The 12,750-nt window shown below is 40.6% G+C and overlaps 1 protein-coding gene across 14 annotated transcripts; it reads right to left on the bottom strand.

The window, feature by feature from the left end:
• Positions 1-1,923: 1,923 nt before the first annotated feature.
• MSANTD4 (Myb/SANT DNA binding domain containing 4 with coiled-coils) lies at positions 1,924-11,847 on the bottom strand. Of its 14 annotated transcripts, none has more exons than XM_090133921.1 (6): positions 10,861-10,989; positions 9,440-9,471; positions 7,006-7,067; positions 6,565-6,635; positions 5,456-6,080; positions 1,924-3,899 (listed from the first exon to the last, which is right to left on the bottom strand). In XM_090133921.1, exons 5-6 carry the CDS (start codon positions 5,915-5,917, stop codon positions 3,327-3,329), a joined length of 1,035 nt encoding a protein of 344 aa, XP_089990047.1. In that variant the 5' UTR covers positions 5,918-6,080; positions 6,565-6,635; positions 7,006-7,067; positions 9,440-9,471; positions 10,861-10,989; the 3' UTR covers positions 1,924-3,326. The 14 variants fall into 14 exon arrangements, with proteins under 14 accessions (XP_089990047.1, XP_089990046.1, XP_031462043.1 ...); XM_090133920.1 differs by having other exon boundaries at positions 9,399-9,471; positions 10,861-10,987; XM_031606183.2 differs by lacking the exons at positions 6,565-6,635; positions 10,861-10,989 and adding exons at positions 10,176-10,224; positions 10,582-10,854 and having other exon boundaries at positions 9,399-9,471.
• Between the last annotated feature and the right edge of the window lie 903 nt (positions 11,848-12,750).

Below are 12,750 nucleotides of genomic sequence, written 5' to 3'. Positions count from 1 at the left end.
CCCTAGAATTACTGGCTTCAAGACACAGCAGACATAGCAGGTCCCAGTGCATGTTCCTCAGGCAGCTCAGGAAAGTGCGTGGCACCCATTTCTCAGTGGCCTTGGAGGTACCTGCTGGTTCTTTACCTCACCGCTTCCATAGGTGTATTTCCACCAGGCTCCACAGAGCCAGGAGATCAGACATCAGTGCATCAGGAACAAACTTGATAAAACAGCTTGCAGTGACCAGTGGGGGTATTTCCAACAGTGTTTATCTGACACCAGCTTCAGTCACCTTCCCACTAACAAATATTTGATTTTTACCCCTCTCCTTTCATTTCCCCCTCAAATATTTTCCTCTTCCTCTGTATGCATACTGTTCCCTCTTGTCTTAAAGTGACTCCGAGTCTGGGAATGTCACTCTGATTACTTACAACCACTGGCCCTACTTTTATGTAGGAATTGAGTTGTGTGTGTCCTAGCTTTGGTGACATCTACATGGTCTAAATTTTGCCCTTAGGCTTTGCTGTCAGGACCCAGATTGGTAAATGAAGCAATTAAGTTTTAAGAGTTTGAAGATTAGTATTTGAAAATATGACATTTAAATTTAAATTACGAAATGACTGCAATTTTAGTATGGAAAAAAAAAAAAAAGCAGGCTAGAAAATTATTGTGTTAAGCTCCATAATTTGTTCTACTTTTAATGTTGAAACTGTATTTTCAATGATTTATGACAATACTTAATTTCACCATTCAGTATTTTCCAAAAGGTTCTGTATAACCAAGGGGTCCATCATTTCCCTAGGAGGCTGAACAGACAGTTGTTGGAGGAGGTAATTGCTTGCAGGCAGCTCTATTCACATTTGGAGGAGTGTTCAAATTTATTAAACGAAAAATGAATTATTCATATATATCTCAACTGTTTTCCCCTCCTCACTTGGGAAAATGCTTGGAAATCTTGCCCCAAGAGATGTCCAACATAAAATGCAAACCATTTTTCTAATGGTTTCTAATTCAACTAGAGTAAAATACAAAGACAGGTGCCAGTGCTGAGCAGCAGCATTGATTCCCTCTCAAAACAGGAGCTAGACTCCACATCTGCTCTTTTCTGGATAAGTACTTCTAACAGACAAGACCACAACAGCATCCACTGGCTTGGTCCACCTGGTCGCTACCTCCTGCACTGGTGATGATGTTCCCCTCATTCCTTGGTTTGGCAGAGCAGTCATCTAGAAAGTCAGATACCTCAGAACAAAACCACTGTGAAACCCAAGTTACTCTTACGGGGCAAATCATGCTCTACACTTGAGGCAATCCTGACTAATTCTCTGAATTCTGCCTCTTCCATGTTTTGAAACGGGAAAATAAAGGGAAGATCTTCAAACAAAAACAAAAACAAACAAACAAACAAAATTGACAGATGAGCACATAAAGCAATTCCTAGTATTAACTTTTTTTTTTCCCCCCTACATGTCAGGGACCTGAAAAGTCACTATTTTATTTCAGGAAGAAGAAAAAAATTCAGGTACATTTATCCCTGAGGCATTTCTATCCAGCTGGTCTTTGCCTTTGCCTTTTTCAGTAGAGTGATCACAGAATCACAGAATGGCCTGGGTTGAAAAGGACCACAATGATCATTCAGTTTCAACCCCCCCAGCAGGATCACCAACCACGAGACCAGGCTGGCCTTGAATGCCTCCAGGGATGGGGCATCCACAACCTCCTTGGGCAACCTGTTCCAGTGTGTTACCACACTCTGTGTGAAAAACTTCCTCCTAATATCTAACTTAAACCTCCCTTGAGTCCCACTCCAAAATGCCTTGTTTCTCCCACTTACAACACAACGAATGCAGACACCGGCATCTTTAGGGTGTCACAATTCATAACAAATAAAAAATAAAAAAAAGAATTCAAGTTTCTTTTTATATGCTGCTCTGAATAAACATAGTCTCAAGAGCAATTTTGGGTTGCAGTAGTCAAATTTATTTCCACTGTAGAAGCACACTTGTCTCCATAATAAAAAAATAATGTTTTTGTTGCAGAATAAAAGTAATCCTATAGTGGTATAAATATATCTACTTTCACGAGAATCCATGTCAAGTCACTCAACATATATTCAGATTTAGTATTCTCATAGTTTCAAATGGAATCAAAAAAGGTAGTTGCTCACAGAAAAAACAATTCTAAAATGTGTCTCAGTTGGGATTTACACATACATGAAATCACAAAAAAGGCTTTTATTGAAACAAATACATTACATATGAAACAATGGCGTTCAGCACTAACTACTTCTGTTTACCTATCTAAAACATGCTGTATGGCATCAGTCATAAAAACCTCTACCAGTTGTCTCACAGAAATAACCTGGAGGTTGGCGGCCCTGTCCATGGCAGGGGATTGGAACTTGATGATCCCTGGGGTCCCTTCCAACACAAGCCATTCTGTGATTCTGTGAACCTCAGTGCTGGCCAGGAAGAATTAATATCAAGAGCATTAGTGTTCAAGCTCAGTTCTCGTTAGCCTGTGCTCAGCCTGTGTCTTCACTCCCAAGACTCTTATCATCAGCGGAACTCTTTCAAGAAATAAACCATCCTTTAGGGAATGATCACAGATTGATCAGACAGCTGTCACTTCCTGCTACGAAGCCCCCATGCTATACTGACAGGTAATACTTCACATAACATCATTAATGACCTGATGCATCCAAAAGTCTTATGGTAGGTAGGTTGACGTATAATTATCTGGTATGAATACTTCAAAAAGGCAGAACACAACCTCCTGCACTTCCAACAGTAAACACCACTGTAGGGTACTTCTTGAACTTTTAATGAATACCTTTCAGCTGCGGAAGTGGAAAAAAACAAAAAGAGGAAATAAAGTTTAATGAAGCACATCATGACTGTATGTTACTACGTTCTAATTATACTTATTTACTGCATGGACTACCCTTTGCATGAGGCCCTCACAGGAAATATTGACTTATTCTAATACTCCCTAACTGCTAGTGCAGTATAAAAAAAAAAGTAATACAGCATTTGGATTTGACTCTTCTTAATGTGTCTTGAGAGAAGGACACATAACAAATACAACACAACACTGAAGACAAGAGAACATAACAGCACTTAGTTCTGATACACTGAAAAGCAATTTATTATATAAGCATATTTACACAGGCACACTGACTTACTGAGCACCAGTTTTTTTTCTTCTAATGTTATACTTCAACATCAACATTGAACTCTGAACAGAAGAACATTAGACCTTTACAACAGTTTCAGCATCAGAAAAAGAACTATCTATATTCTACAAACAACAGAACACTAGTATTAACACTCCAGTTGAGAAGTTCACTGCAAGAGACCCTCTCTCTGAATTCTGAGGCGTTCTTTCTCCACCTGCAAGCGCTCCTTCTCAATCTGCAGCTTTTCTGACTCAAATTTTAAGAACTGCAACCTTTCCTTCTCTAACTGCAAGCGTTCTTTTTCAAGTTTTAACTTTTCAGTTTCTAGATCCAGAGGCTGTATGATGGGTTTTTCCGATTGGGTGAGGTCATTTTCCAGGGCAGGTTTCTCAGCACGCAGAGTCTCTAGCCTCAGTTTCTCCCGCTCAATTTGAAGTCGCTCCTTTTCCAGCTGCAGTCTCTCATGCTCCAAGTCAATGTGCCGCAGCCGTTCTTTTTCAATTTGCAGGCGCTCCTTCTCCACTTGCAACCGTTCGGCTTCAATATCTAATCGCTGCTTCTCCAGCTCCACCTTCTGCTTCTCTAGATTTATAAGCAAGTGTGAATCTTCATAGGCTAGTCTAGCTTGCGCAGAACTTAGATTTCCAAACTCCTCAATGTGGGTGAAATCTGGTAAGTCATTTTCTTTTTTTGAATCTGGCAAAACTGATGAAAAAATTTCTTCTTCCTCAATAGGAAACTGCAGAGAGGAATGCAACACAGGAGAATTACATCCCATTCTTTCTGTTAGAATAGCATTATATACAACTTCAATGAAAGTAACAGATGACTGCTTTTTTTCCTGCATCTTAAAAAGTATTCCAGAAGTTACATTCTACAAAATAAACATGCTAGATCAAAAAACTTTGTTTGTCATTACATAGCTTGAGAGACACTTGATCTGTAAGCTAATATTTGTAATGAAAAATCTGTTTATCTATTGACATGCAAGAGTAGCATAAAAAGCACTGCATGATACATATTACAGAGCATTCAGAATCACTGACAGAAAACTAGACCTAAAAACCATGTGGTGGCCTTACTTTTCACAAAGCTCAATGACATTTATATAAGCCACTAGCAATTTGTTGTGACTAATTGTCTATCAGAGCAGTTGGATCCATAGGCTACGTGATATTAAAGCTAACCCAGCCTTCATTAACACAGGGATTCAATTTCTAAAAACATTTAACACTGCAGTATTTAAAACCATCTGGCATTTTTCACGTGGTCCTAACCCTTCAATCTATGTAAGTGGGTCAATAAACAGGACTTGTTTAACAAATTTTATATTGCCATTTTTGCTAGGAAACCACTCATGACATGGATTATTAGGGAGTTAGTACCACTGTTCTTGGTGAACCATGAAGGCTGTAATCCTGCAAGAGCTACGTGCTATACACCATAATACAGAAGAGACTATTGTTTCCCATTACAAATACTGCAAATGGAAGGCAAATGGAGGAAGACATGGGATCAGAAAACGTAATGCAAAGCAATGAGAGCAATTAGCAGTATTTCAGTTTTAGAGAAGACTGACACCTTTCTTTAGCAGCTGTTAGGCAGCAGTCCCATTACCATTTGTAAGAGCTTATGCTGGTATTTTTTTCCCAGCATACATTCTAACTAAACTTAGACACAATTTGAACCCATATTTAAAAAAACAAAACAAAACAAAAAACATCCAAACATTTGATTTCAGTCTCACTGCCTCCCTGTCTCAGAACAGCTACGATGCTACTAGAAATAGCAACCTGGCCACAGGTTTCACAGCTACAGTTATGACAGAGGAATGGCTGACTGATTTATTCAAGTAATATTTTCATCTCCTGTGTTCTCATTTTAAGAAATGCAAAGAGTGTTCCATTTCTTTCTTTCTGTACCTCCAGGTAACACACACTTTCATTTGTTAAAAAGGTGCACTTCCCTTCTCCATTCATCCATTCTGATACCCTAAGTATTAAAACAGCCAGTATCCTTCAGTAATGTATTTTCTACTGATTGAAATAATTCCTACCTCTGACATACAGAAATGGAAAACATGCTCAAATACATACTTGTATTGAGGGTTACCATCCTTACAGACCACTGCAAACAGCTAGATTTGAATACCTTCTCTCTGAAGCATAATTATTTCTACTACTTAATTCACACATTCAGACAAAGCAAAACTGGATGCTAAAGAAGCACAATGAAAAGCCCTTGCTGAAATGGGAAAATTACATTGCATATAGCTAATGTATGCCGGTCACTTACTTCAAAATTCTGTGGATCCTCCTCTTCTTCTTCTACTTTGATTTCTGTTAAAGACCCACCTGCTTCTCTGAAGTCAGTAATGTTCTGCCATTCAAAACTAGATTCATTTGCAAACCCCATTTTGTCATCCACATCTTCATTGAGAGAGTCATCTAAGTCGGATGAAGGAAGGTGAAACCCTGCACCAACTGCCTTGATGTTTGCATTCAGACGCTTTCTCTTCATGAGAGCTCTCCAGTCAAGGTATCGCCTTTTCACTTCTGTCCCTGTTCTTTGCTCACCTTCACCTACAGCATTCACACACTCTGCTATTTCCTCCCATGCTTTCCGTTTCATCTCATTAATTGTTGTATTAAGTTGCTTTGAAAAGAGTACTTCTCTCCTTTTTCTGATTTCCTTAAGGAGAGTTTGAGTCTCCTGAACACTAAAATTACTTTTTCTTTTTCTTTTCAATTGTTTCATTTTTTCCAGCTTTAAGCTAATAATTTTAGCACAGCAGATTACAGAGGCTATTTGACGCTAAGAGTTATTAACACAAAGTTTAAAAAACAATGAAAGCAGAGATCAGCTCTTGTTAGATGTGTTTTGTCTTCACTTTGTAGTATTTTCCTATTTCTCAGGGTTCCTAGGAGAAAAAGAGCAAACAAAATAAATCTCAAAGGTACATACTGTATATTTCTATTTAATGAGCTTGGCTCCAAAATCACCCATTAAGGAAGTGTACATTCTGAACATACCGCTCATCTGTTAGAAGAAAACAATTTTGTTACACTCTCAATTTAAAGAAGCTATTGATGAGCTCTCATAAACTCATACGGATTATAAATCTATTAATATATCTGTCATAAACTGTTGAGGTTGAGTTGATATTTCCATTACAAAAATATAGCTATTTTCCTGTAGCTCTTACAGTTTTGCCTCTTGGGATATGCTTGAGGCTGGAATTTGACATATATATCTTAGTCTGAATACTAAGTTATTTCAAAAAGAAGCTAAGACTTTTCACATTGTTACTTCAAAAACAACATGTCTAAGCAAATGAAATTTCTGAAACATTTTTAAACTACTTCTATGCAAAGAAAAAAAAAAAAGTAGATACAAGTAGGTACCTATTAAAAGCTGACATCTTAGAGCCTCTTCTGACTAACTGTAATCACAGATAAGTACTGGAGCAATCCTGCTGTATGATAGAAAATAACCTTTTCAACTAAGTGTTCAAACAAGTGTCAAGCATTTGAGATGCTACTATAAGAAACAGGTCTAGGAATAAGCCATTACTTGCACATGTTAAAGCCTTGCTCCATGTCCCTCGCACTGTAAAATGCTTCAATTAATGTCAGATTCAAAGCTCATCCTGTCCTCTACCCCAGCTATGGCTGATCCTGTGCCTGATGCTAGAGGAAACTAATCTTGGACACAGAGCACAACTCTGTATAAAACATACACATCAGCACATTAACAAAAACTCTCCATTTGGGGGACAAAGCACGTAACAGTTTACAGTCTGCATCTCCTATGCACTGTTGACTGTATATAACTAGCTTACTTACAAAGTTTCCAAGTTTTGCAAGCCGCATATTTCTATTTAAGATGTATGAAGCTTCCTGCCCTTCTGAAAATAAAATAAGAAAATAATAATTCATATTGAGAACAGAGAATGATTGAAATATATACTATGACTTAGGGCCGTAACATAGATGCACTTCTTGCCATAACCAATATTAAAAACCAAAAACAGAAAAAACAACCCACCCCCAACTTTCTGCCATCTAAAAAGTCAGACTCACGCTACAACATAGCATTGTATCTCTGTATCTGCTAGAATTATGTATTTTTTTTTCCAGAGACCTTTTACCTGATCTTTAAATTTCTCCTTTAACCTTCATTATTATATGTTTGCCATGAAAAGATATTTGGGCTTTCAAGGAAGCAGCACCTCTCTGGCAGTAAATCAATTTATTTTGTACTTTCTCTGCTTTTCAAATCCTAATTACAGTGTTAGTTTTTTTCTGTCTTTACAGTAATTTAATTTCTTAACCTATCTATTAGACTCAAATTCATCTTCAGTGTTTATGTTAAAAACTTTCTAAAAATCATTCAAAAGGTAAATTCTCCAGAAGAGCTACCAATACACAGAAAGAACTAAGACTGCTTTTAGAAGTTATACGGTTAATGAGACAGTTATTCTGAACTGATAAATAAAAAGATTAAGCTGAATTCCTGGTGCCTGCTACTTCACACTGGCTTCAGAAACTGCATGTACACATGTGTAAGTACAAAGAGTTACAGAATCACAGAATCCTAGTTGGAAAGGGCCTTTGAAGGTCATCTAGTACAACCCCCTCAGCAATGAACAGGAACATCCACAGGTTGCCCAAGGCCTGATCCTGAATTATGTAGAACTCTAACACAGCACAGACAATTTTTCTGACTTATCACTACCAAGGCATCAAACCTTTGTTTGAAGTCAAAACTCACTTATTTTTACTGAAATTGGTACAACTTCTTGGATTTAAGCAAGTACTTAAGTGGACATCCAAGTTCTCGATTAGCTATTGGACAATGGGTCAGATTTCCCCAAGTACTCGCAAACCGGATACATCAAACTCTTGAATGTATTATTAACTGTCTTTTAGGTTACCTAAATATCAGATTCAGGTTTTTAAATCAATTTTTCCTCCATGCTATTTTTTAAATGCAATTCTACATGAATGTGGAAGATAGGCAGCTGAGCTTTCCTCTCAGCTGTAGGCCAGGTCACAAGTTAAAACGCACAGCTGCCAGGTCACCCTGCAGGTCAGTCCCATTGCTGTTTGCCCAGGTGCTCTGCATCACTACCCTAATCACCCATCCACTCTTCCACAAGTACCAAATCTTGGGTTTGGATTTTAAGCTACAGGTCAAGCACTGCATTACTACATTGGGAACCCATGGCATAAAATGCCATTTTGCATAGCGTTAAGTTTGTTTCTTTCCTATAGCATATGTGACATAAGCCCCTGAAAGCAATTGTGAAGCCTACCTATTTTAAAACTCTTGGTCATTACTCTCTAATTGTTAAGCACACCTCACTATTTCTAACTCTTTGTCTTCTGAAAGAAAGCATAGTGTCTCACTGAAGACGTTTCCTTTTTCATTAACACAAATGCTGCTAATGAATTACCTTAGCGGTATATAGATGAGCAGATTTGGACCTACTCTGCAGTAAAACCATTACCTTTTTGATATATTAAATAAAAAGCACTATTACATAAATAAAGCTGAGGTTGGTAAAATTCTGGTTCTAATACTTTGATATTTCTAGATGGTGTCCAGGATATTACTTTTAATTAAGAAAAAAATGAACTGCCACATGCTTAAACTATTTAACAGTCAGGAGTGATAACAGGCAAGGATTTGTACACATTGTAGATCGCTAGAAAGAAAGAACAAAAACAACTTATCAGCAATTTGAAAAGATTAATTTACAAGAACAAAACATAAAACGTGTTTGATTTCTAGTTTGAGATCTAAAACAAGAAAACACTCATTCAGAAATAATTCCAGACAAACATTTCAGCTTCTACCAAAATCAGAACCATAAGACTTGAACATTTTTGTGTTGTTAGCAGAAGATTCCATAGCAAACAAATTCTGCTAAGTGCACCAGTTGGGAATAAAATTGGTTCGCTCAGAAAAGGGATGAGCAGATTAGAGGAGAGATGACAAAAGCCTGGTTATGTGACAGAGAAATCCCAGAGAAATGACAAACGATGCAAGCAGGCTCTGATGTGACTAGCAGCTGTGCACACATTACTCAGAATGCAAATGCAAAATGTGTACCATTTGGGTACAAATGCAAAGTGCTGTCTAAATAAGAGAAGGGTTTTCATCATGAGATAACAGAAAGCTTTTGAGGTGTGCCCAGGAGAGCCAGTAACGTGACACTGAGTTTGATACAGACCTGTCAGGCCAGAATCATCTGAAAGTTAAGAAGGCTCTCACCTCTGGTCTGGAAACTGGAACTATTGTTGTTGCTGAAACGAAACAGTATTGTGAAACTTAGCTGAACAATCCATAAATATACATAAGATTCATAACCTCAAAATACAGCAGAGGCATCTACAATCTGCCACTGAGTCTTTATATTTCCTTTCCTTGCATCTGACTGTATGAGCACATGCTAGAATGGAGCGTTTAAAAAAACAAAAATAACAAAAACCAATGCACAAGCAACACAGGCTGCCCAAAGAGGTTGTGGATGCCCCGTCCCTAGAGATGTTCAAGGCCAGGTTGGATGGGGCCCTGGGCAACCTGGTCTAGTATTAAATGGGGAGGTTGGTGGCCCTGCCTGTGGCAGGGGGGTTGGAGATTCATGATCCTTGAGGTCCCTTCCAAACTGTGCCATTCTGTGATTCTGTGAAAAAGTCATAACTGACACCAAAAAATCTCAGAGTCCTCTAAAATAATACATATATATATATATATACACACACACATATATACATATATATATATATATATATATACACACACATATATACATATACACACACATATATATCCAGATTTCTTTTTTGTTATCACGCCTTGGTGGTTATCCTCACGTTTTAAATTTCCAGAAAAAAATGACTGGAAAAAACAACAACAACAACAACAACAAGCATTAGATCAGGAGGCCCTGTATCCTATTTTTCTAAAATCAAATTTGAGAATTGGGCAGTCTTCACATAATACTAACCCAAGGCTTTCTGGAAAACTTGAGGTGTGGGTCCAAATAGGTGGTTGCTCTGGCATGGGACAAAGGCAAGTACTCAGAGATGGTTCAGTTGGTGCTACTGTACACACAGACCGGTTCAGGTAGAAGTGACCCAAGGCCCATCCAATCCCAACCCCCCACCACGGGCTGGTCGCCCCCCAGCAGCTGAGGCTGCCCAGGGCCCATCCAACCTGGCACCGAGCGCGTGCAGGGATGGGGCACCACGGCTCTGATCAGCTTCTCTCAGTGAAGAACTTCTTCCTAACGTGCAACCCAAACTCCCCCGCTCTTAGTTCAGAACCGGAGGAGGAAGAGAGGAAGGAGGCCGCACAGCCCCCAGCCTCGGCCCTCCCGTCAGACACGGCCCAGCCCCGCCGGGAGCCCTCACAGGGAACAAAAGCGGCACACAGCCCCGCCGGCGTCCCTCCCCGCGCCGGGCTTCCGGGCAACCGAGTCCGTTGAAGACCGAGGGACCCCACACCCCTCGCAGGAGGGCAGCGGGCTGCCGCCTCAACGCTCCCCAGGATTGAGAGTGTGACCGTTCTGCGCCCACAAAGGGGCCGAGGGCTGCGGACCGGGCGGACAGCCCCCCTAAGCCGCCAGGAGCCATGCTACCTCAGCCCCACCACGAACCGCGCCCGCCCCACGAACCGCGCACGTTACTCACCTACGCCCAACTCACCCCACCGGGTCGGCGGCCCTTTAACGACCGGCACCTTCCTATTGGGCGAGCTGAGTGCCCATCAGCCCTTCCCGCACGATTATTGGCTGTTGAGGCCCGTCGTTTGTTTTCTCCTGTCCCGCCCTTCTAGACGCACCGTAATGCCCCGAATAAGCTCCTGAGCGCCGTAACTCCCCCGCGGGGACACCGCTCGCGCAGCCCCATGCTGCATTGGCTGCGGCCGCTGCTTGTCTTACCGATGCCTTCCGATGATTGGGTAGTTTCTGCCAAAGCCCGCCTTCAGCTCTATGACTTTCCGGCGGCGCGTTACTTGCGCTCAGTGAGGCGTTGGGCGGGCGGGCTGTGGGGTTGGACTGCGTTCCTGCGGTGAGGTTCACCTGTAAAGCGAGCCGAGTAATGCTCGTCCAGGTGATTTCGTGGTGGGAGGAAATGTTCTGAAATTTGCCGCTTATGTAAGCGGCAATATTACTTCACGAAAGCCAGCACGCCAGCGAAATGCAGCGGAGCTGTGCTGTCGCGACCCCTTTTCCTGTACCCGCAGCCCCCGCTGAGGTGCCCGGACCTCGCCCCGTGTGCGTCTCGTTGCCGTGGCAACGCGGTGCTTGGAGATGCATAATTAACATCTACGTTTACATGCGTTGCTGAAGCGCCTTGCCTGCGTTCTGCCCGATGTGCTCCGCGCAGTGACTCCTTTGCACGCTGATGAGCGGGCCCTTCCTGAACCCTTTCAGATACACACGCTGCAGGTCACCGCGCTCACACAGACCTATGGGGTTTTATCAGCTCACGGTTTTGCTGCTACGCTATGCCCACTGTGCCCTGTAAAAATTTAGAAGGGAAATACTGGAGAGAGGGCAATAAGACCATACCACTTTGTTGGCAATTTTTTACACTGCATATTGTATTTCATAAAACCTATGCATGACCAAGGCTTTAATTTATGTTATTACATTATTTATGTGTTTTGACAGTGCTCATAAAATACGATGCAAGTGTGCCTTGAAGGTGTTGGAAGCTAGTTCAACCTGGATTGAAGTGCAATAGGTGGGAAAAAATAAAGAAGGGAACTCATTACCAGCCTGAGCCTCTGCCAGTCTGCAAAAATAATTAGTGTTAATTATAATAATATATCCGTTCTTCATAGGGAGCACGAAAACACTAAATATGATTACTGCTCATTAATATAAATTGAATACAAGTGTGAGATCTCATGGTAGCTGTTCTCGTAATGTTAGATAGATCTCCTTCCTCCCCAGTTGTTACTCCACTGTTGCAGAGGCTATTTGGTGTATACCAGCTTCCTCTACTGTACAAGTCTTTAGACCACCTTCATTCACATGAACTGTCTTGAATTTACATGTAGCTCACTGACACAGAAGAAAACTGAAGATACAATTATAATTCCAGGATCTCTTTGGTATGTCACTGGTAACTGAGAATTTATCTTTGCAGCTAGAAGTAGTAACAATAGCAGTGGATTGAAGGCAGGAGGGGAGAAAATAATCTGAAACTTATGCTGTCCAACCATAAAGTTCCATATAATTGTGAAGGGATGAAGGAAATGTGCTGGTCGAGGAAGGTGACTTAGGTGTTTAACAATGAGCAAGTTCTGTGAATATCCCCTCGAGGTATTTAACTTACTCATGAACTAAGAAAACCATTGAGTGTAACTTCTTAAAAATGATATGGTATCTTTTGTAAGATACTGTGATACAGTATGTGATACAGACTGTGAAGGTTGCTGAATTTTAAGTTCTGGAGGAATATAAGAACAGAGGTGTCCCTCAACCTAATGCCACATCTACACCCATTGCACTCGCGTATTTTAGAGTAGCAGCGTCTAAAGTAGCATGGAAGCCCACTTCAAAATCAATA

Source organism: Phasianus colchicus, chromosome 1 (genome assembly GCF_987193195.1).
Source record: "Phasianus colchicus chromosome 1, bPhaCol1.hap1.1, whole genome shotgun sequence".
NCBI lineage: Eukaryota > Metazoa > Chordata > Aves > Galliformes > Phasianidae > Phasianus > Phasianus colchicus.
Note: the sequence above shows the minus strand (reverse complement) of the source record. Positions and strands in the feature narration are given on the sequence as shown.